At 39.4% G+C, this 22,207-nt stretch overlaps 1 protein-coding gene across 6 annotated transcripts in view; it reads left to right on the forward strand.

Moving 5' to 3' along the window:
- RMND1 (required for meiotic nuclear division 1 homolog) overlaps positions 1–22,207 on the forward strand; it is a 38,675-nt gene that overhangs the window by 8,218 nt on the left and 8,250 nt on the right. For all 6 annotated transcript variants that reach the window (XM_050949670.1, XM_050949669.1, XM_050949671.1 and 3 more), the window contains 7 exons: positions 102–604; positions 8,748–8,856; positions 14,244–14,319; positions 16,591–16,630; positions 19,179–19,279; positions 20,554–20,660; positions 21,536–21,600. In XM_050949670.1, coding sequence (XP_050805627.1) covers positions 102–604; positions 8,748–8,856; positions 14,244–14,319; positions 16,591–16,630; positions 19,179–19,279; positions 20,554–20,660; positions 21,536–21,600 — 1,001 coding nt within the window. The remainder of the gene's footprint in view (positions 1–101; positions 605–8,747; positions 8,857–14,243; positions 14,320–16,590; positions 16,631–19,178; positions 19,280–20,553; positions 20,661–21,535; positions 21,601–22,207) is intronic.

Raw genomic sequence — 22,207 nt, forward strand, 5'->3', positions numbered from 1 at the left:
CAAGAGGAGTATTGATAGACTCTTCTCTTTAAATACAACTGAACATAATGTGATTTATTTCCAAGAGTTGATCTTTTAATTTATTTTTTTTTTTTATGCAGTTCAGAGTGAAGCAATGACAGTAAAACTGCTGGGATTCCTGGCTAGATGTTCCCATGTGTTAATGAAAATATGTGAGTGCCAAGGCCTTCATAAACCTAGGCATCCAGTGTTAAAACTAAGCAATGATGTTGTCAGGGCATCATTCAGAACTCTAGCACCAGACAAAGTCTTGAACTTGTGCACTCCTGAAACTGCTACCTGTTGCTTGACAAATCTGCGTGAACAACTCAAGAATTGGCAAATGTCAGAAGCAAAGGTTGTGAATTACCAGGTTGGAGAAGTTTATCCTCCATTCAGGGAGGATGCTCTAAGGACTGTGAACTACAAGCATGGACTAAGTAGTGTTAGAAAGTTTATGAAAATGCCAACAAGATTTTATTCAGTTGTATCAGCTGGTAAAATACTGCCAAAACAAAGTATTCTGCCAACTAAGAGACCACCGAAGGCACCTAGGACCAAACAGCCATCCAGAGCTAACCAGCCACTGGTGTCAGAAACTGAGGTAAAGTATAAAACTTGTGTTGTCTGTGGAATGTTAAAGGATCACTGTCAATTTAATTTAGGTCCCATTTTTTTAACAAATATTTTTCATAAAATTAAGTGTATTCTTTTTTGGTGGAAGGAGGAGGATTTAAATATTCACATATGTAATTGTGAACACAAACAGTAGGACTATACTAATAGAAGAAAAAAAGTGAAATTCAGTAGAAATAAGAATTATTGTCTAAAATGAGGCAGATGCAGCAAGCAAACTGCACAAATGGTGAGAATAATACAATATTATTAGAACTGAATGAGCTGTAAAGATTTTTTTTAAATGGATTTAGCTTGTGTCCCTCTCTTGAGGTGTTGAAAGACAAAATCCTATCTTCAGAATCGTTTAATCTTTGAACACTCTTCTCCTTCTGCCTCAGTGATCAACTGTCACCATTTAAAAGGCTTTTACTCTTCTCCTTTTTTCTTCTGTTAAGAAAGTAATATGAAGGTATACAAAATAAATATCCAAATTTGTTTAAAAAAATTTCAGTTCAGGGAAGAAATAAGTAAAAATATTTAGGAAGTTTGTTTACATAGGCAATATTTTTTCTTTTTTAGTCTGATTTTGCTATTCTTATTTTTAAAAGGATGGTTACGTCATATCAAGCTATAGAGAAATAAATTATGCAAAAATGTTCCTTTCATTGGAAGCTCACGATATTTTCCCTATAATCAATCCTGAATAAGTGCATAGTTGTTGCATGTACATTTCTCTAGGGGTTGGGGGAAAGACAGTTATACATTTTGTATAGCTAGTTTCTGGATCTGAGAATAAGCAAATCATTGCACTTAATGTTTGTGATACAGTTAATGACAGGACAAATCTTGCTTCCCTGATTCATGTGGGAAGTTCCGTTGAAGCTAATAGAACTACTTGAATAAGTTTGGTGAGGAAGATTTGGTCTGACATTTATAAAAGCCTTGCAGACCTGTTTGGTTAAATAACTCCCAGATGATGTCAGAGGATAGAAACTGCATCAACAGTGCAGGAGGACTGAATCATTCAAAAGGAAAAACTTCTATGCTCTAAAGAAACCATCTGGCATCGGGGTAAAGATGACTACTATGCCAGTGTAGTGTATGTTTGTTGTACCCAATTGGAACAAATCAATCAATCAAATCCATTTAATAACAACTGTCAATAGTCTATAGACATCTTTGCTCGCATTTCTCGGCAAATACTACACCATACTTAAAATTTTGCTACACGCTGACCATTTGTCGCATTTGAGACTGTCTGAAAAATTTATATTTATGTGAGTATGGCCTAAGTCAAGGACAGGAAGCTAATGCCAGGCAACCACAAAAGTGACAGTAAAAATGTGGAAAAGGTAGAATGTTTTCTTTAATAGGCACATTATTGAAAGGTTACAGGCTTCAGTATTTATTTAGACACATGCACATTTCTTTCAGGAGGCAAAGAGTCTCGGTAGAAGCTCCTTTGTAGTGCTCTGAGTTGGATGCAATGCAGTAGTAAACTATTGCTAGGAAGTATGTTTAAAAAACAAAACAAATCGTGGTCCAGGAATCGCCTATGTTTTTGCCAGTAGAAACCCAATCAAAAGATCTCTTGAGGCAGGAAGCTGCTGCAACTTTGCATGAGTTATTGGGGACCAGTGGAGCCCACAAAGTAAGTGTGGGATAAAGAATATATTGATCAAACATATCACATGGCAGCTTCCATCATCAGGGCTCCTTTCTGTAGAGCAAGTGGGCAGGTGCACATACCACACACCTGTTCTTTTTCAGGGTGAATTTCCCTCCACCCCCCCCGCTGAGGCTAAGGGGCCAGGTTAGCTCAGAGATGTAAATTATATTTCTGTTCAGCAGCTTGGGTGTATCTGGACTATATATTTGCTTTACAGAATGTAAATGATTGATCAGTTTTAAAGGTTGTTGGCAGGAATAGACCAGATGACTTGGGAAAGATCAAAGTAGAAATGGTAAATATAATTTTATGATATCAAAACATCCATTTTAAGTAAATATTGTGTTTTAGTAACTTACATTGTCAGGATCCAAATTTTTGCGATACAGTTTACTCCCTGTTCAAAGAGAAGGTAGTTCGGGGTTTTGTGGGTGATTTGTTGAGTGTGATGGTTGTATGCCACTATATTTTTCCCTTGAACTGAACAGCTATGCTCAGATGAATTTTTCAAGTAATAAAAAATCATAATAATGACTTCTATCTGAGAATCTAAAAATACTTCATTAATATTTGAATCTTCACAACATCTCTGAGAGGTAGGGAAATAATATTCCCATGTTACAAGTAGGGAAACTGAGGCACAGAGGTGGAATGACTGCCCAAGTCACACAGGACATCTACAGAAATAGTACTTAGATCTCCTGACTCCAAGGCCTAAGGTCTAACCACAAAGCCCATGTTCTTTGGAGGAATCAAGTATATAAAGTGAATCTAATAAGTGGGTGTGAAACATCTTCTTGGAACAGATTGTTCCTATAACTATAACCCTTTGGGTGGTGATTTTTGTATAGGGCAGACCTAGACAGTACTTAGATAGGACATCTCAAAGAAAAACCCAGGTCCTGTAGGAAGCGGTGTTTGATTCAGTAACTGTCAATCTTTCCTCCAAGCCACTATTGAACTTCAAGGGTGGTGCTGTAGAATAGGCTATCTGTGGAATGAGGTTGAAAATTTAGGTGTTAATATTTTCTAGTAATCTAAGCTTCCATTTTATTTTTTGAAACATATGCCCTATAATCTTGCAATGTAATATATGAATTTCAGTATGGATAATTTAATTCCTGTCTACATAAATTCTCCTGTTTCTTTAAGGAGAGTTGGTATTCTTCTCCACTTCCTGTCCCTAAATTGTTATGTAGTGTTTTAGCATTATTATTCTAGCCACTCTACTATGTGCAGAGGTTGTTGTAATTTTTAGTGAGTGAATTGAAGTGATTCATACATAATAGCATGTACCTTGCAAATCTCTGGGTATGTCTACACTGCAACGTAAGTCCAAGGTTAGTTGGACTTGAGTCAGATGACCTGTGTTAGGGAACTCTTAGCTTGAGCGTCCACACTGTATTTTAACCCTACGTTAAGACTTTTCTAACCTGTGCTGGAACCTAGGGTTCTAGTGTCCATATTGAAGTGTCCAGACCGGAGTCAAAGTAACCATATCCCAGAGTCCCTAGTGACCCTCCCCAAAATGTCATTGCTTTAGCCCTAGGGCTGTGATGCACTGTGTGAAAACTTTACTGCCCACCCTGTATGTACAAGTAGTTTGAATAGCCTTCCAACACAGCCTGCTGAGCAGCCAGTTTTAGTCTGTGAACTCCCAGCTCTCTGATAGTGTGCTTGCAGATCGGTCATCAGAAGGGAATGGGTTAATGCTGACCTGAGCTGCTGCTGTATGCCAAGCGGTAGTGGCTTCCATTTTCAGTGGAGTAAGTTGCAGGTTGCTGGGATAGAGAGAACTAAGGAAGTTGTACTGTAGGATTGTGGGATAGTTCTGGATGACTCCTGGGACCCAAGTCAAGCAGGGCTGCATCTACACTGCAATGCAATAGGGCTTGGACCCTAGATCCTAGCTTGACTCAAGGGATAGTCCGGGGAGGGATAGCTCAGTGGTTTGAGCATTGGCCTGCTAAACCCAAGGTTGTGAATTCAATTCTTGAGGGGGCCATTTAGGGATCTGGGGCAAAAATCTGTCTGGGGATTGGTCCTGCTTTGAGCAGAGGGTTGGACTAGATGATCTCCTGATGTTCCTTCCAACCCTGGTATTCTATGATTCTATTCTATGAGATCAGACTCTCCAGCCCTGCAGGGTCCTGAGACCCTTGGATTCAATTGCAGGGTAGATGCAAGAGGGGATTATCGTTGAGCTGAGGCTCAAGCATATGTCTACACTACAACATAAGCCTATGCTTGAGCCTGGAATATAGATGGTTTGATTTGGGTCTGCACATTGCCATGTGGACGCCAGAGTCTAAGTTCAAGTGCAGGTTAGAAAAATCTTCATGTAGGGTTAAAACACAATGTAAATGCTCAAGCTTAAGGTTCCCTAACACAGTTTGGCTGACTTGAGTCCCACAAACCCTGGGCTTACCTTGCAGTATAGGCATATCTTTTGAAGCTTGCCAAAGGCGCTATATAAAACTAACAAATTGCTTAATTTTGACACTTTCATAAGCAGAGTGTGCATGTAAAAATACATAGTGCAGCTGTGATTTTTCCATTGTCAAAAGGCAGAGCAAACTGTCTGAAGTACTGAAATAGTACTTCTTTCAGAGAAAGCTTGCACATGTCAAAACATTATGCCAGAGGTCACACAAACTTAGGGGTAATAAAAACATTTGTTATTTCAGAAATAACTTTTGGCTTTTTCTTAATGTATAGCTCCACCTACGGGAATGCTGACATTTTGTAACCCAGCGAAAGGTTGACCCAAAACACACTGCAACAAGAACACATTTTTTTTTAATGCTACATACATTTCCTTACAGATGCATTGTACAGAAAGCTCTCTTAAAGGCATGTCTGACTTCTGCAAGATGACTAATGTAGTCCCAATGAATGGAACAGGGTGAATTGATTCAAATCAATCAATTGAATTAAACTGGCAAGCAGGAAATCTTGATTTAAGTGTCAGACAGGTAGCCATGTTAGTCTGGATCTGTAAAAGCAGCAAAGAGTCCTGTGGCACCTTATAGACTAACAGACGTTTTTGGAGCATGAGCTTTCGTGGGTGAATACCCACTTCGTCAGATGCATGTAGTGGCGTGTAGTATTCACCCAGGAAAGCTCATGCTCCAAAACGTCTGTTAGTCTATAAGGTGCCACAGGACTCTTTGCTGCTTTTTTGATTTAAGTAATTGATTTTAATTTTGTTTTGCAGTTCTATTTTTAATTATTTTCCTAAAAGTTTGATTCTCATTGGTTGGTTAATCATTGAGACATGTTGATTTGCAACAAAATATAGTTTTTTACATTAAATTTGGGATGTTTTTCTAACCATGAGGATAAACGATATCTACACACATTTAAGCAGTTACATGGCTTAACATACATGTATTCAGATTTTCAATTTTTATGTTTTTATTATGTTGAGAAATGTTTTTATTCACGAGATTGTTTTGATTTTTTTTTACTTGTGATTGATGTCAAGCTGCCTTTGGTTGGAAATTGGAAATCAATTAAAATGCACAATAACGACATATTTAAATTGCTGTTCATTAGTTAAATAAAGCTACCTTAAATGTGTTGGACACAGAAGAAAAATTTATCAAAAGATGTTTTGCATTTAAAACTGATTTATTAAACAAAGTATCTATGGTTAGGGATTGCACCGTTTCTGATCACCATGTCTTGCAGAGTTTTAGAACTAGAAGATCTCATCCTTACACCTTCAGGAAAATTAATTTTCCTGATCTTTCAACTCTCAATCAGTTTCTCAACTTAGAATGAGCTAGTCATTGAACTGAACAGTTAAATAAACTAAAAGGAAGAAAATATTTTCTTTCTACCCGCAGAAGAGGCTACTCTTGTTAAAAGCTGGTCTAGCACTTCAACAAAGTCTGGTTTCAGATGCTTAGCCAGTGGGTTGACTTTCTTTAAAACTTTGGCAGCAAATACATACTGCTTGAATATTTTTATTTATATTATTTCAATAAATTATAATTAAGTTTATCTTAATATAGGTTATCATAATTTCAAATTTAATTTTTCATATGTTTTTCTTTTTTAAATATAAACCTATTCAAATGAAAAAATCTGTTTTTTGTGGAGTTTTTAAATCTGTTTTTATCCACCCTGAAATGGAAAATCTTTGAAGTATTTTTCCAAGGTGTCATTTGTTTTTCTCACTAAGTTTTATTCTTCATAGGCCCTTAAGCCGTGGTATATGAGTGCCCTCCAGGAGTTTATTAAACAGTGTGACTACACCTCTGTCACATGTTGTTTGTTCTCTCATAATCTCCTCAAAGGAAGGAGCATATATAGTGTAGGGGTTTTTTAGAACTGTTTTCAAAAAAAATTTTAATATAGATGTTGCTATGTGTTAGTTAGAGAAGGCAATGTCAAGGAAATGTGTCTTGTACTTGTAACAGAAGGTGGTATGGTTTGTAATGATCCTTAGTTCCTGGGGGAGTTCATTCCGTGGTCTCAGACTGGCCCCTTAGAAAGTTTTGTCACCTGCACAGATGAGCTTTACCCTTACTGTAGAGAGTTCCGCTGCCAGAGCAGTGTGGTTGTCAACCATGGTCTTCATCCCAGAACTTTAGGCAGCCTTAGATATCCTAGGCCCACGCCATGGAGCACCTTGAAGATAAAGGCTTGAGACCTTGAATATGATTCAGTTCTATGGGAAATCAGTGCAGAGAGCAGGGAACAGCTTTTGTGTGCTCACAGTAGCCTGTGTGACTGAGAAGAGACACTGCAACATTCTGTACTAGTTGGGGTTTCCTCAGTGCTGAAGGTTTTATGGCTAGGTATATTACATTGTTGTACTCCAGCTGAGAAGTAACTAAGGCTTGTGTAAATGATGCCAGGCCATCATCTGCCAAGGTGGGACAGAATCTCTTAGCCTACTGGAGGTGATAGAAGCATTGCTCGTGAATGCTTCTATGGAACAGTTTAGCATCTGAGGAATCCGAGAATACTCCTAAACTATTAACCAAATTGACCAATTGTGAATGTGTACCTTCCACCAATGGCGATTGTGCTGTGACTGAAAACTCTTGAAAATGCTTTTCTCTACCCACCAGCATCACCTCTGGTCCTTGAAAAGCACATCATTTATTCTTCCTTTGTATATCTTGAATTAACCCAGAACTCTTCAAATATTCAGGATATATTGTTGCTGCAGTTGTAAAAGAGCACGCTGCTGTATCTGAATCATCATAAGTAGCCTTTAGAGGGAGTTTGACTATATCCTGCCATTTGGAATGACGACTTTAGGTTCCCTCTTTAGGTCTTCTGGCAGGTGATCCATGAGGGATTTCAGCTTGTTCAATTGGAGGTAGTCTCATCTGGCCAGAAGAGTCAGACAGTAAGTCATCCTCATTCACAGAGTAGATGAGAAATAAGCCTTCTTGTCAAGGAGATTCCATTTCCTTATAATCTGTCATGAGGAGAGGATTTTAGTAATACTTCAGCTACTACTAAATACTTGCAGCAGGGTGCTGGTAGAAATATCCCAGCAATGGCAATGCAGATTAGTCTGTGGTAGTCTGTCAGCTTTTGTGGAAGAAGCTGAGATGAATGGATGAATTACTTGCAAGTCCTTGGATTGACTACACAAGTCCTCAGTGATTAGTGGTACCACTATTCTGTCTAGCTGCTGTGGCCACAAGGTATGAAACAGTCTCCTATTCAGCTGTCTAAAGAGGTAGCTATGCAGGCTAGTAAGAACTTAAATTTAAAATGCAGACACAGTAGGTGAGGTGGTTCTTACATTCCTAAGAGCCCATGAAGACTGACTCCCTACATGGATGCTAAGGAATAGGTGGTTCTTCCAGGTTTCCTCTTTTAAAGATGCAAATCCTTCAGCTAGTGGGACAGGAGATGCTGTTTTCAATGGAAACTGGAGAGCTACATTTAATAACCAGAGTCCCCAGTTTTGTTACAGGGTCTTTTTCTAGGTATTGATATTCAAGTCTGTCCAAACCATTCTGCTAGTTCCATAGGGGTGATGTGATGAACAGCACCCTGGTGCTTTAAACTGACTGATTTCTTCTGCCTCTTCAGTCCAAGGTCTTAATGGGTCCACACCTCTGCTTGGCTTTTCCCACAGAATTGGGCCCTGGGGCTCAGTCTGAGCTTCTCAGAGAGCCTGCACAATCAGGAAGGATGAGGTAAAGGTAGTACAGCAGAACACCTCTCCAGCAAGTGAGTCTTTGAGGAAGATGAGCCATTGTGCATGCATTGACCGCTGTGCATTACACAAAGGGGGCACATGTGAAGCTGATTACCTTACCAGCCAATCTTTGGTGCCAAATGAAGGCGTCCATAACACAGAGAGTAAAATAACAAATTTAAATTGGAAAAATGAATGTCAAATCATATAACAAACTTGGCCACAGAGCCAAACAAATATCCCTTCAGCCTTTTTTTAACCCAAGCTTGTATTCCTTTGGCACAGGATCTGATGCAGTGTACAGCCTTCGCAACAGCAGATGAATATCATCTTGGTAATCTGTGTCATGAGCTGACTTCATATGGATACGTTGAAATAACAAGTTTGCCTAGAGGTAGATTTTTAAAACCTATTTTGAGCAGCTTTATCTTATTTTGGGAACAAAATATGGGTGAGTTATATAGAAAAGTAGTGGTTATTTTTTACTTTCATATGTACTTTATCTTTGACCTAGTATCAGGGAATATTTTCATACCTTCGAACAAAATTGCCTTCTCTCAAAATTTTCTTAATAAAACAAAAACTGATGACAAAAAAAACCAAACTTTTGACAGAGCAACTTTCTCTGCACTTGCAAATTGCCCTGAAAAAATCATTTTGAAAGTTTGATAAAAGAATTTCTATTTTTACAGGAATTTTCAAATAGAAGGTTGTTCTGTTTCTAATAAACATTTCAAAACAAAATAAAGTTTTTCATGGTTCTTCTTCTTCTTCTTCTTCTTTTATGCCACTTTTCCTGGTGAGGTTTGCGGCAGCAGCATGGAGAATAGGAAGGATGAGACCTCCTTTTCCTCTGCAACACATTCCAGCTGTTGTCCAACAACTTTTAAACAAATAAAAAAATGGTGGGTGTTTTGATAATCAAAATTCTTCATTTTGAAAAATTTCAGAAAAAAATAAATTGTCAAATGAAAATTTTTCAGATCTTTTGACAAAACCCTACTTTCCAACGACAAAAATTTTTAGTCTGAAAATTTTTTGACCAGCTGTCACATAATAAGAAGGTAGCTGGTAACTGTTAAGAAGATACCATAACCAATAAGTGGTGACCTGTATATTGACTACAAAAGGTCTAAACTAGAATGCAGCAATATACTTTCTATTCTGCAACCTGCTTGTCACCAGCAAGTATGAAGCTTTTTCTAGTAAGTAGTCCTTTGCCATCAAATTTGGCAGAATTAAGCTTCCGTGTGAAAGTTTCTAGATATTATAGTTATGAATATACACAGCAGTAGTTTACACGTAGATTGTCATCTTTTGTCTACAGACAGTTCTAATTCCTCTATAGCTGCTCATAACATTACCAATCTGCAGCAAAATGAAAGTTGACCAGTCTTGGCAGTTTCACAGCTGTTAGTCAGAGCCCTGCAGATAAAAGTAAAAACACATCTTTCACTCTGCTGTTGCTTAGAAAAGCTATGAGGCATTGTTGCTTTTTATTGGAGGGGGAAGCTTGGGATGGGAATAGAATAGTGAAGATGTCTTTTGTGGGAAGCTGAGTAGAGCAGTGGTGATATTCTCAACCATCCCACTGCAGGGGTCTTTGGGGTGGGAAGGAGGGAGGGAGGGGATGCTGCTTCTTTCCAACAGCCAGAAAGTTTAGACACTTCATATTTATTGGGCACTTTCTAACGTGAGGCAGATCTTAAAAGGCCAGAACAAGATCCTGGGACAGCAGCCTGGTTAGAATCCCAACAATCTCCCCTTTCCTTGCAGCAGTCTGGAATTTTCACCAGGGCACTTTCCCTAATCATTGATGCTCTTTTCCTGATCTTTATTGGCCCTTGAGTGTCTGATAAACTTTTCCAGCCCTGATCTGTATTATGAATTTAAGAAGTATCCCCTGAATACTGCCAGTTGGTCATCAGTAGGAGGAGAGAGAAGCTTGTTGAATATTTTTCCTTTAAAACAAATACCAAAGTGAAAGGATACATTTCTGATCAAGAAAATACAGTAGACATAGTGGGACAAATTTAATCACTGCTGTAACTGTTGAAGAGTCCACTTTAGCAAGCATTCAACAAAATATTTGGCAATGATTCCACATGAGATTTTTCAGAAAAGCTGGGAAGCTGTGGCTTGGATATGAATTGTATGATGAATCCTGAATTAGCTGAAGGGTGCTAACCAGAGAATAATTCTTGGAATCATTGTTGGTCTGGAAGACCGCAAGTGGGGTTCCACAAATGTTGGCTCTTGAACAGTTTACTATCTTGGAAGAAGTGGAGAGTACATTAATCAAACTAACAATGTATGTGAAGGTAAGAGGGATGGAAGATACTGTTAACAGGCATTTCAGCAGTGCTCAGCATAGTATCACAAACGTTAATAAATTAAGCCTGGCCAAACCCCAGTGATGAAAGAAAGTGATATTAACTCACATTACAGATGGAGATGCAGAGACAATTTACACTACTGTAAACAAGAACAGAATCTAGCCCTTTGGCTTCAAACACACACTACTTTTGGACATATTTTGATTGGAAAGATTATTGTGAAACACTGTACAACAGGTCTATGTGTATTAGAACAAAGGAGGCAACATTTCCATATGAATACTGGCTTCTTTTACTTCAAGGCAGTAATTTTGTCTCTTCTCTTGTATACAGCATACAGCACAATGGGGTCCTAACCCAGTTGGGGCCTTTACCATAAGATAAATATTATTGTTGTTGCTGGTGCCATCCCCCCGATTATAGCTGCCATCTCTCCTGTCTCCTCGCTTTTTGTTCTGACTTCTCTCATAGATGTTAGTTTTCTGTTGGGTTGGAGAGAGATTTAATACACTTATTTTTTTCATACTGTGATTATGCTAGCAACTAGGATGTTTTGTGGGTTCTTAAATCCTCATGCTGAATGTAGTGTCAGATGGCATGCTGACATGGCAATGATTGGATAACAATTTGCTCAGTCTTGTACACTGGAAAGTAAAATGTTGAGCATACGTAAGTACAAAGTAACAAATCTGGGAATTATGTCCCTAGTCCCTGCCTATTAAAGTGCACTGGTTGCATTGTTATTTCATTTGGAAATTGTAGAATCATAGGACTGGAAGGGACTTCTAATCCAGTCCTCTGCACTCAAATAATCTAGCCTAGTCTCCTGCAGTCAAGGCAGGACTAAGTATTACCTAAATCATCCCTGACAAGTGTTTGTCTAACCCCCCTTAAAAACCTCCAATGACTAAGGAGATTCCACAGTATCACTCGGCAGTTTGTTCTAGTATTTAAGTTCCCTGACTAAACAAAACCAGTTTTTTTCAATCTTTCCTCATAGGTCATGTTTTTGAGACCTTTAATCATTTTTGTTGCTCTCCTCTGGACTTTCTCCAGTTTGTCACATCTTTCCTAAAATGTGACTCCCAGAACTGGACACAAAACTCTGTGCTGATAAGACCTCAGCTGGTGTAGAGTGGAAAAATTACTTTTTGTGTCTTGCTTACAACACTCCTGCTAATATATCCCAGAATGATGTTTTGCTTTTTTTGCAACAGTGTTACACTGTTGACTCCTATTTAGCTTGTGATCCACTATAACCTCCAGATCTCTTTCTGCAGTACTCCTTCCTAGGCAGTCATTTCCCATTTTATATGTGTGCAATTGTTCCTTCCTAAGTGGAGTACTTCGCATTTGTTCAAATTAAAATTCAGCCTATTTACTTCAAACCATTTATCTAGTTTTTCCAAATCATTTTGAATTTTAATCCTGCCCTTCAATGCATTTGCAACCCCACCTAGCTTGGTATTGTCTGCAAACTTTATAAGCATACTGTCTATGCCGTTATCAAAATCATTGATGAAGATATGGAACAGAACCGGACCCAAGACCCATCCCTGTAGGACCCCACTCAATATGCCCTTCCAGCTTGACCATGTACCATTAATAACTACTCTGGGAACAGTTTTCCAACCAGTTATGCAGCCACCTTATAGTAGCTTCATCTAGGGTGTATTTTGTTAGTTGGTTTATGAGAAGGTCATGCAAGACCATATCAAAAGTCTTACTAAAGTCAAGATATACCACATCTGTGCTTCCCCCCTATTCACAAGACTTGTTATCCTTTCAAAGAAGGCGATTAGGTTGGTTTGACACAATTTGTTCTTGACAAATCAATGCTGATTGTTACTTGCCACCTTAGAAATACTATAGTGGCAGACTACCACAGATTTTCCTAGAAGACCACAGACATGGGGAAAACAAGTATTCGGTGGGATATGGAGATGAGAAGTTATGGCTTGTCCTAACTAGGTCTAAACTTTTGAAATGCCTACATAATTAGTAATTTATTACTAAATGATTCTTCATCTTTTCTCGCTCATTCTCTGTTCATGTAGTTCTTTGTTAACTACACTGGACTGAATTCTGGCATGATATAAGTGGACAAAACTCCCATTAAATTAAATGGTATTTGTGCCCACTTATACTGTGATATTACACGATAGCTATGTCAAATGTATTTTAACCATGATGGAAAGTATAACAAATACAGAGGAAATAACTGAGCAGTGCTATTTTAAAGTGGGAAAATGAAGGGGTTTGCTGACAAGTGCTCTCTTCCATCAAAGAACACTGATGATATTGTAATAATTTTGCTCAGCATTTGAAACTTGATCAACTACTACAACAACTTTCCCAATTCTGACTGCCTTAGTGGATAAAAGTCATGGCTTTTAAGTGAAAGATGTCAAGTCAGTTGGTGGTGTCAATTTAGTTTCCTTTGGAAATGAATCCACATCACACAGTCACCACCTCAGGTAGCCTTTATAGATACTTGTTTCCCAAGTAAGTTTGCAATAAGGCAAAGTACTAAGTGGGCACAGACACTGAATTTAACACTTCTCCCCAGCTCTAGAAGTGATTCTGTCACATTGGGGTTGATGCACATTTGGCTGCTATCTTAAGCCTTGTCTGCACTAAAAAGGGTTTGCTGGTATAGCTACACCAGCAGCCCCTCATAGCTTATCCCAGTTCACCAAATGAAATAAGCCATAGCAGCAAAAACACTCTTTTTGCTAGTAAAACTGCATGAACACACTAGGGCTTTTGGCAGCATAGCTATGTCTATTATAGGGTATGATTTTTCACACTCCTAACGAACATAACTATGCTGGCAAAACTTAGTGTAGACCTGTACTTTGCAGTCCTTGCTGTATGGGAAAAGAGGATTTCAGTTTTCTAGGCTGGCAAGCTCAACAAGAAGGTTGGCTGCAACTTTGTGGGGGCATACCATTGTTCCTCTCACATCAGTCAGAATTCCTCTGGGTGGCATCCTCTGACTCCTGGGTTTCCTTCATAGAGCAGTGTATACTTTCCAGGGTTCTCTGCTTGGTATCCCCCATCTGATTCCCTTGTATACACCTATGACCTCACTCCCATTCCTATTTTTCATTTGTTGTCCACTGCTATCAGTTCCATCCTGTGTCCTATATTCTTCATGAGTACTACATTTCACTACAATTTTTAAGGGGAACTGGGCTAGTGGAGTACAGAATCAAAATCAGGAATGAATGTGCATTTTTGAGAACCCATGCAATTTATATATATTGTAATTGCTTCCTATACGCCCTCCTTTAAAGCATTTCCATTTAAAAAGAAATATATAGTACTTGTATTTTGGAAGTACTGTTCCCAGATAAAAAGTTATAAATGTTTAACAGGTTTAAAATACAGAAACTGTTCTGCCTTCTAAAGTGTTATTCCCTTCCTCTTATTTTTAAACTAGATGCAGCAAATGTTTTAGTGATTGGCACGGAAAACGCTGCAAAAGAATATGATCCTGGTATGATCTTTTTCTTCAGGTAAGTTGCAAGCCAAGCCTGCCACATATGGTATATGTGGATGTAGAAAGCTACTTTGTCAGAGTTCAGGGCAACTGCACCTGTATTTCCTCCTCATAGTCTGACAAGGGTACCCATTCTAGGCTTCAGGCTCCTCAAGTAGTCACTTCACTTGGGTAGAGCCCCACGGGTTTCTACAGTGTGAAAGTCAGTCTGCCTTAGCAGACCTGCTTTGCTTTTCCTCAGAGCCTATAAACCTACACACATGCTAATAAGTTTACCAGAGATCATCCCAACTCCAACAGGGGCTCTGGCAGGTGACCAGCCCTCTCATCCCCACCAAGAGGATTTTTCTGTGGTTACAAGTTCATAACAGCTGTTAGCGCAGAACAAGCACCCCATGAATCTGAGTTCCTCATTGTTAGGCCTCTGATCTTGTTGTCCTCATGTAACAGGTAATGAGTAGACAAAAGTCCCCTTCTCAGGGTGAAGCTTCAAAAGGCTTAGTTATTGCATAACTGGAGGGGTATATTTGCATATGCCTTCCCCTAGAGATTTCCTGGGAAACCCAAATCTTTAAAATTCATTCTTGTTTAGCCCATTGTTTCAAATAGTCCTTTGATGTGAATAACACTTCCCAGGGTTTATGTTAATTATGTCTCCCCCCTAGGACATTACATATAATCCCCCAGTAATGCTACACATTTTTATTTTCAATACAATGAACTTGTAAGATACTGAAACTTATTTAATTAAGTTAAATTTTATTGAATTAAAGTGTGTCCAGCCTATTGCAGGAAATTGCCATATCTGTCATGTATTTTATTTTAATTATGTTTAAAAAAAAAAAAGAGTGTTTCCTTTTGGAGATCCAGGAAACATTATTCAACTACTTAAAAACATAGGCAGGGAGTTCCATACCTACGTGGTGCTCGGGCACCAGCAATATTGAGCCCAGGGGCTCAGCTCCACCAACATTTATGGCCGGGGGGGGAGACCCAGCCCCACCTGCGGCCCCCCCCCATGCCTTCCCCAAGTGTCCCTGGGCCCCGACTTGCTGCCCCCACCCCCTGCTCGCCTTTCCCCGGGCTCCAGAGCAGAGAGGCACTGACACACTGTCTCTTCAGGGCAGCTCCATGTTGCCTCCCTGAAGCAATTGCTGCCGCAGGGTCCTAGTGCCCCCCATCTCACCGCCAGGGCAGACTGACTCTGAGCCTGCCCTTCCTCCTCAAACCCTTCCCTTTTCCGGCAGGACCCTCCAGCAGCACAACCCCCTCCACCCTCTCCTGGCCCACAGTCACTGGTCCTGCCCCATGCTGGGCAAGGAGGCAGCCCCCTCCCTCAGTCCCAGTGAGGCTACAGTCGGGCAACAGCAGGGGAGGAGGTGCACACAGCACCCTTCCCCCTGCACCCACCACAGCAGAGGTGGGGGAGACTGCTGAACCTGAGAGAGGCCCTGGGAGCACATGCAGTGACCGTGGTGGGGGTGAGTGTGCTTCTGGGGGAGCAGGAAAGTGGAGCTCCTCCCCCAGAGCTTGCTGCTGCTGGCAGGGAAGGGCTGGGGGGGGGGTCCTCCTCTCTGGCCCCTGTCCCAGAGCAGCCTGCCTGCATCCCAAACTCATCCCCAGCCCTGCCCCATCCCAGAGCCCACACCCCAGCCAGAGCTTTCACCTCACACTGCACCCTCAACCATCTGTCCAAGTCCTGAGCCCCTCCAGTACCCCAAACACCTTATCCCCAGTCCCAACCAGAGCCTTCACTCCCAACACTCCTACTCTCACCCTGAGCCCCTCCCACACCCCAAGCCCCCCATTGCCAGCCCCAGACAAAGCACTCATCCCCTACACCCCTACTCTCACCCTGAGCCCCTCCCACACTCCAAACCCCTCATCTTCAGCCACAGCCCTCACCCCTGCACCCCATCCCTCTGCACCCCTCCCTCACCCAAACTCCCTCCCAGAGCCTTGGGCAGGTGAGGGGCAGAGTTGTGGAGGACAGAGTTTGGGCACCACCAGAATTTCTACAAACCTGCCACCCCTGCTTAAGTATTAAGTAATTAAATAACTCTGACTTTAAAACTATATTTGAGTATTTTTTGTATTTAAAATTAAAGCATGATTAAGAGCATCTGTTATGGGGCTCATAGGAAGACTAAGCATTGTAAATTTTCCTGATTCACTTTGTGCAGAGGCAATTCCTGACAACATGACTGTAGCATTAAAACACTTTTAAGTACAAAACAATGTAATTTGACCCTCAAGTCTAATACATCCTTATGTTCTGTTAACACAGGGAAGGGTCTGTTGTGTTTTGGAATGTGGAAGAGAAAACGGTAAGTAGAAAAAGGAGCTGTATCATTTAAATATCAGAGCTGATTAAGGTGAAATTCTTGTCATTCCTGCAAAGCCTGAGCAGATGGGTTTTGCATAGGTAAACTGTGGAGGTGAGGGGAGGGTTGAATTCTTCTCCTTGGTGAAGGCAGCCACTTGGGACTGCTTCAGGCAAGTGTGGATTGTTCTTCGCATCCTGCCTGCTTGCATAAGGTGGGCAGGTCTTCCACAGGGCTACCCTTAGAAAATAATATCCCAGTTACAGCAAAGTAGAAGCTCTAAGATGCCTTGCAGACCATGCCACCTGGTGATGAAAGCCAGTCATGTCTCATAAATTAACTGGAGTCAAGCCAGGTCAGTACAGCAGTGTAACAACAATGAACCTCTAGATGATTATTCAGTATGTGACACCTTTCCCTTTCTTTCAATACTGAACTACGCCTGGATAATATTTTGGGGCACTGTGCTGTTGGATATGTCGTCTTAGATCACAGGTCCCTCATCTCTTGCAGATCCAATATCCTGGCCATGTACCAACTTAAGCTTCCCCTGCAGCTGGAATTGGATACAATGGAACTGATTCTTTATTGCTGTGCATCTTGTACAGTTATTTACACCAGTACAAAGTGGATGTAAAATACTAACGGAGTAGAATGAGAGCATTTTATATCTACTTCTAATTCACTTTTCACTATTTATTTTTTTTTTTAAAACTACACAAGGGTTAGACAACAGAGAATCAGATACAAGGTCTGGTACACACACACTTTTTGTACTGGTATAACTGTCGTTTAGGGGTATGGTTTTTTTTTTTAATTTTTTTTTTAAATCAAAATAGTTATACCTGCATAACCCATAGTATGAAATGCAGTTACACTGGTATAATGGTGCCACATACAGTATAGTTTATTTCCCTTCCTCTACTGGAATTATCTACACTAATATAAGTGCCTTTATACCAGTATATCTGAAGGGCACCCTCAATACTACGTATGGTCCTTGGATGTTGTTGGAAGTTTTGCTTAATCCATTGGCCTATCTTTAATTTCCAAAACTGATTTACCACCTGCCTTCAGATTTCTCTTGAGAAGTCTGCAAGGAAGATTTTAGCTAGGCTGTTAGATTCCCGTTGACTTAAAGGGTATGTTTCTGTTGACTTTAGTGGGCTTTGGATGAGACCCCAAATAGACACAAGCAGGCTGCCATTGAAGTGTAGCCACTTCTGCGATGGAACACAACAGTTCAACATTGGGTGACAAGACACCAAGTGTGAAAAATTGGGACAGAGGGTGTGGGGTAATAGGAGCCTATATAAGAAAAAGACCCAAAAATCAGGACTGTCCCTATAAAATCGGGACATCTGGTCACCCTTGTTCAACAGCATACAGCAATGATGCATGACAGCTTAGGAAATGAAGAGGAAAACTGCATCAATTTGTAAACTAAACAGGGCATTTAGCTAGGCAGACAGGAATTACCCAAGTGGGAATGGCTGGAAAACCAAGGCTAGCAGCCCAACTTTTTGAGTATAGTGCCATGAGAGTTTAATGATTGTCTCAGCTAGAACCTGGATTTTTGGTCTCATGTAAATGACAGTAGCTTCAGCAAAGAACAGGCCTATGATTTCCTAGCTAAACAAATAAAGACAGTTAAATTCAGCAGCAAAGTGTCTCGTCCCCAAGTATTCAGTATTTTCTAAGTGGAAGGTGTGCTGCCTACTGAATCATTAATATTCAAAGTCCTATAGCACCGTGGATTCTCCCCCGAGGTCTATACAAATGCTGATCAGGCCTGATCCTGCTTAGCCTACAGGATCTTGTGAGATCACAGCCATAGATATTATGACTGCTATAAAAATTAAAGGTACTTTATCTCAGCAGTACAAATCAGAATTTCTCTACCTTTTTAGCAGTAATTCTTGGAATGCTTGGCAGACCTTAGACACTTCAGTATGACATTCAAAATGATATGGCAATGTTTCAGAAATTGCAGCCCTCCATAAAAACATATGGCAATGACTTCTTATAGCATCATTTATATTGTCAATAAATATTATGAAAGCAATGAAGAAAGCTAATACCACAGAGAAAATTATAGTTTCGTGTAGGTACTAACTGATTTTAAAGTATCTGTCTTTGGAAACAGCTTTATTCAAACTTGATAAAACTAAAATTTTGCATTGAAAGATCCACTATTCTCCTTATTTTGAAGAGATAAGCGTTTAAAACTTGGGTGCCCTAGCAGTGAGTATAGTATAAGTGCCTAGATGGCACAATCTTTTGGCCAAATTAGTTTAGAATTTCTGTTCTAAAATGTACAGGGTCAGAAGTCTTGTACTGTGGAAGATTTTCTGAATGGGATGTAAAATAATATTAAAATGGTCACTTTATCCTAATGCAAAAAGGTATTTTCACCACGCCTTTAACATTCTTTAAATAAACATCAGTGTATTGCTTTAATTTTTATGTATTAGATGTTTGAAGACTTATGTGGGGCAATTGTGTAGTATTTGCTCACCATTTTAATAATGTGCAATTGTCTTTTTCCTAGATGAAAAAAATAATGCAAGTGTTGGAGCGGCATGAAATTCAGCCTTATGAAGTTGCACTGGTTCATTGGGAGAATGAAGAAATTAACTACAGGAAAGGAGAGTAAGCATTTTTCTGCATCCTTTACCCAAAAACATTCCTTTCCTGCCTCTCCTCCAAAGGAGTAAGATAAGTGTTTTGAGGAGTAAATAGTATGAGCTACAAACATTAAATCCATCAGTCTTAATGGAGTATACATTAATTTAAAAAAAATATATAGCTTTGCAGCATTACTTGTGATTTAGATGTTATTTACTAATCTTACTAAAGTATTAGAGTAAACTCCATGGCTTCATAATTGTAAGTGCTCTTCAGCAGTCTCAAATGGAAGAACTCACACCTCATGAGGGCAGATATAAAGGAAAGGTGCATATTGAGACAGCTCTGATGCTCTGATACAGAATGGTCATCACAAGGAGTATCTTGCCTTAGATACATTGAAATACACTGAAAACATAACAGTTTCTAATAGGAGTAAAACTGGCATATCATGGAAGAAGACGTGTGACCTTCCTTGACTTTGTTTCTTGTTAAATCATATCTTGAGATCATGATGAGCTGCAGTTCTTGTTCAGAAAGATTTTTCATTTCAAATCATTGCTATTTCATAGAATACATTGTATTTAGTCATTTGTAGTACAATGTTGCTACATAAGATGGCCATTTTCATAGCCAATGGAAAACTGAATATGAATATGTTGTAAATTATGGAATCTGTAACTATTGAATTGTTCCATTGTTTTTAGCTTCTCCTTCACAAGCATTTGTACTTTAAATTTCAGGATGCTTCTCAGACTCTTGGGTGGGACTTATGCAAGGCACCTTGAAACTTGCAGGACTCATAACTTCTACTTTGCTGCTGGCACACTGAAGAGAGCTGTGGGGCAGGGGAGAGTATCACAATTCAAGAAGGGAAAGTAGTGGAAATAGAGTGACAGAACAGAATAGGAGAGACAAAAACAAGAACAATGAAGTAGAAAGAGGAAGCACAAGAGGGGAGGAGGAGTGAGTGGGAAAGAGAAGTCCATCGTCCTGCTGTTTCTCTGAATTTTCTCAGTACTGCTGCAGTTGATGCAGAAGATACTAATATTAGGTTTTTGCGGAGGAGTTGCTGGTGTAGAGGTTGAAGAAAGGGCTATAGGTGGGTTTTCTCTCACTTTAATCATGACTGAGAGCAAAATGCAAGGAAGTGAGATGGAGCAGTCATATACACTGCTCCATGTTTTTAAATTTTAAAAAGGTGCATGAGGAATTTCCTTGTATAAAAGATTCTACCCCAACTATCCATTTTTAGAGGTGACTTAGTCAATGAAGATGTCTCAATCCTGTTTTTACAGAGGCCAGTCAAAGCTCCACAGAGGACAAATCTTGTTAAATTCTGACCTGGATATTGATGAAGTAATTCTGCAGAAATTTGCCTTTTCAAATGCTCTTTGCCTTTCTGGTAAGCTAATACTTTATGTAGTATCCAATTTTACCTAAGATTGTGAAATGCCATCACAAATTTGGACATATACAATACAAGGGACGGAGGGAGAAGATGACCTTAAGCAAACTTTATGGTGAATGTCTGTCTGTCTGGGTATCCGGTGCTGTTACATGGGTTACTCTCATTCATGAAAGTGAGGTACGCACATAAGTTGCCAGAGGCTGAATAGGGGGATTACTCTCATAGATTTTAATGTGTGTTTTGTAAATTGGAGCCCTACTTCGGTCACAGATAAATCTTTTAAAATAACATGCTTGAGGAAACATACTTTTTTTTTCAGTTTACATCTCTTCCCTTCCTCAACCCTAAATACTCTGTTAGTATTAGATGAACTAGAAGATAGCAGCACTTTGTGCCTGAAGCACATAGTGTGCCTGCACTGCCACTACGCATGCATGCTGAACATCTTCTATAGATAAACAGAAGACTTCTTTATCCAATTCTGTCTGTTCTACACCTTTTATGAACACCAATTCACCAGAAACAGAAGGAAATTTACCTCATTAAAATATATATTAACATGAACGCTGCAGAAACATTGTTCTGACTCACTCTTTTGCAGAGCAATGTCAGGCAACTCCCAAATTAGTTATTCTGACACAAGCCTTGAACAGCTACAAATGATAATGTATATTTATAGACTTAAAACTAATGAGCGAGTGATATTTATTTGAATGTCTGGTTATTTAGATCATTTAAGTCATAAAAAGTCAACTGCAGTTTAATGGAATCTTGAAACATTGGCAGATAGGCACTGTGTTTTATGGCTGGTTGAATTCTGAGACAACACATGAGATGTAATGTCCTATTTTGTTAATTTTTTGTTGCAGTAAAACTGGCCATTTGGGAATCATCCTTGGATAATTTTGTGGAATCTATCCAGTCAATTCCTGAGGTGAAATTTCTGTTTACTTGTGTTTTTTGGGTTTTTTTTAATTCTTTGTAAAGAATTAATTTTATCAGGAAAAAGATATTGGGAAAGCATTTGAATGGCTAATAGATTTGACTGTAAAGCCAAAGCTGGTATAGAAGCTCAGGGCAACTGCACTGGGTGGAATAAAGAAAGATGTTTAAAACCTTTTTTAAAGGGAAGTGATTGTCTGCATGCAAAAATGTTTTCACACAGATGCACTTGCTAGAACATGCATATGCATGTACAATAAAGTATCTACCTTTTCAAAATTCAGTCAGAGAATAGTTCAGCATCCCTGATCAAAATCTAAATCAACATGAACTTGATTAAAATCTCAAATGTGAGTTTTCCTGAGATTTTAATTAAATCAAGATTGCAGTGTCCCATATCACCTATATAGAAACCACAGCATTGAAAGCACCGCTCAGTGACTTCTTTCTCCAGGGAAAAGAGTGGGAATCCTTAGCTTGGCTCTTTCAAACCGATTTATTCATTTGTTTTTTGAGCGTCTCAAAAGAAGAAATTAAAAAAGCTCAGTAGTTACAGGATACGAGAGAAAGTTCTACCATATGTTAGAAACTAAATAGAG

Source organism: Gopherus flavomarginatus, chromosome 4 (assembly GCF_025201925.1).
Source record: "Gopherus flavomarginatus isolate rGopFla2 chromosome 4, rGopFla2.mat.asm, whole genome shotgun sequence".
Lineage (NCBI taxonomy): Eukaryota > Metazoa > Chordata > Testudines > Testudinidae > Gopherus > Gopherus flavomarginatus.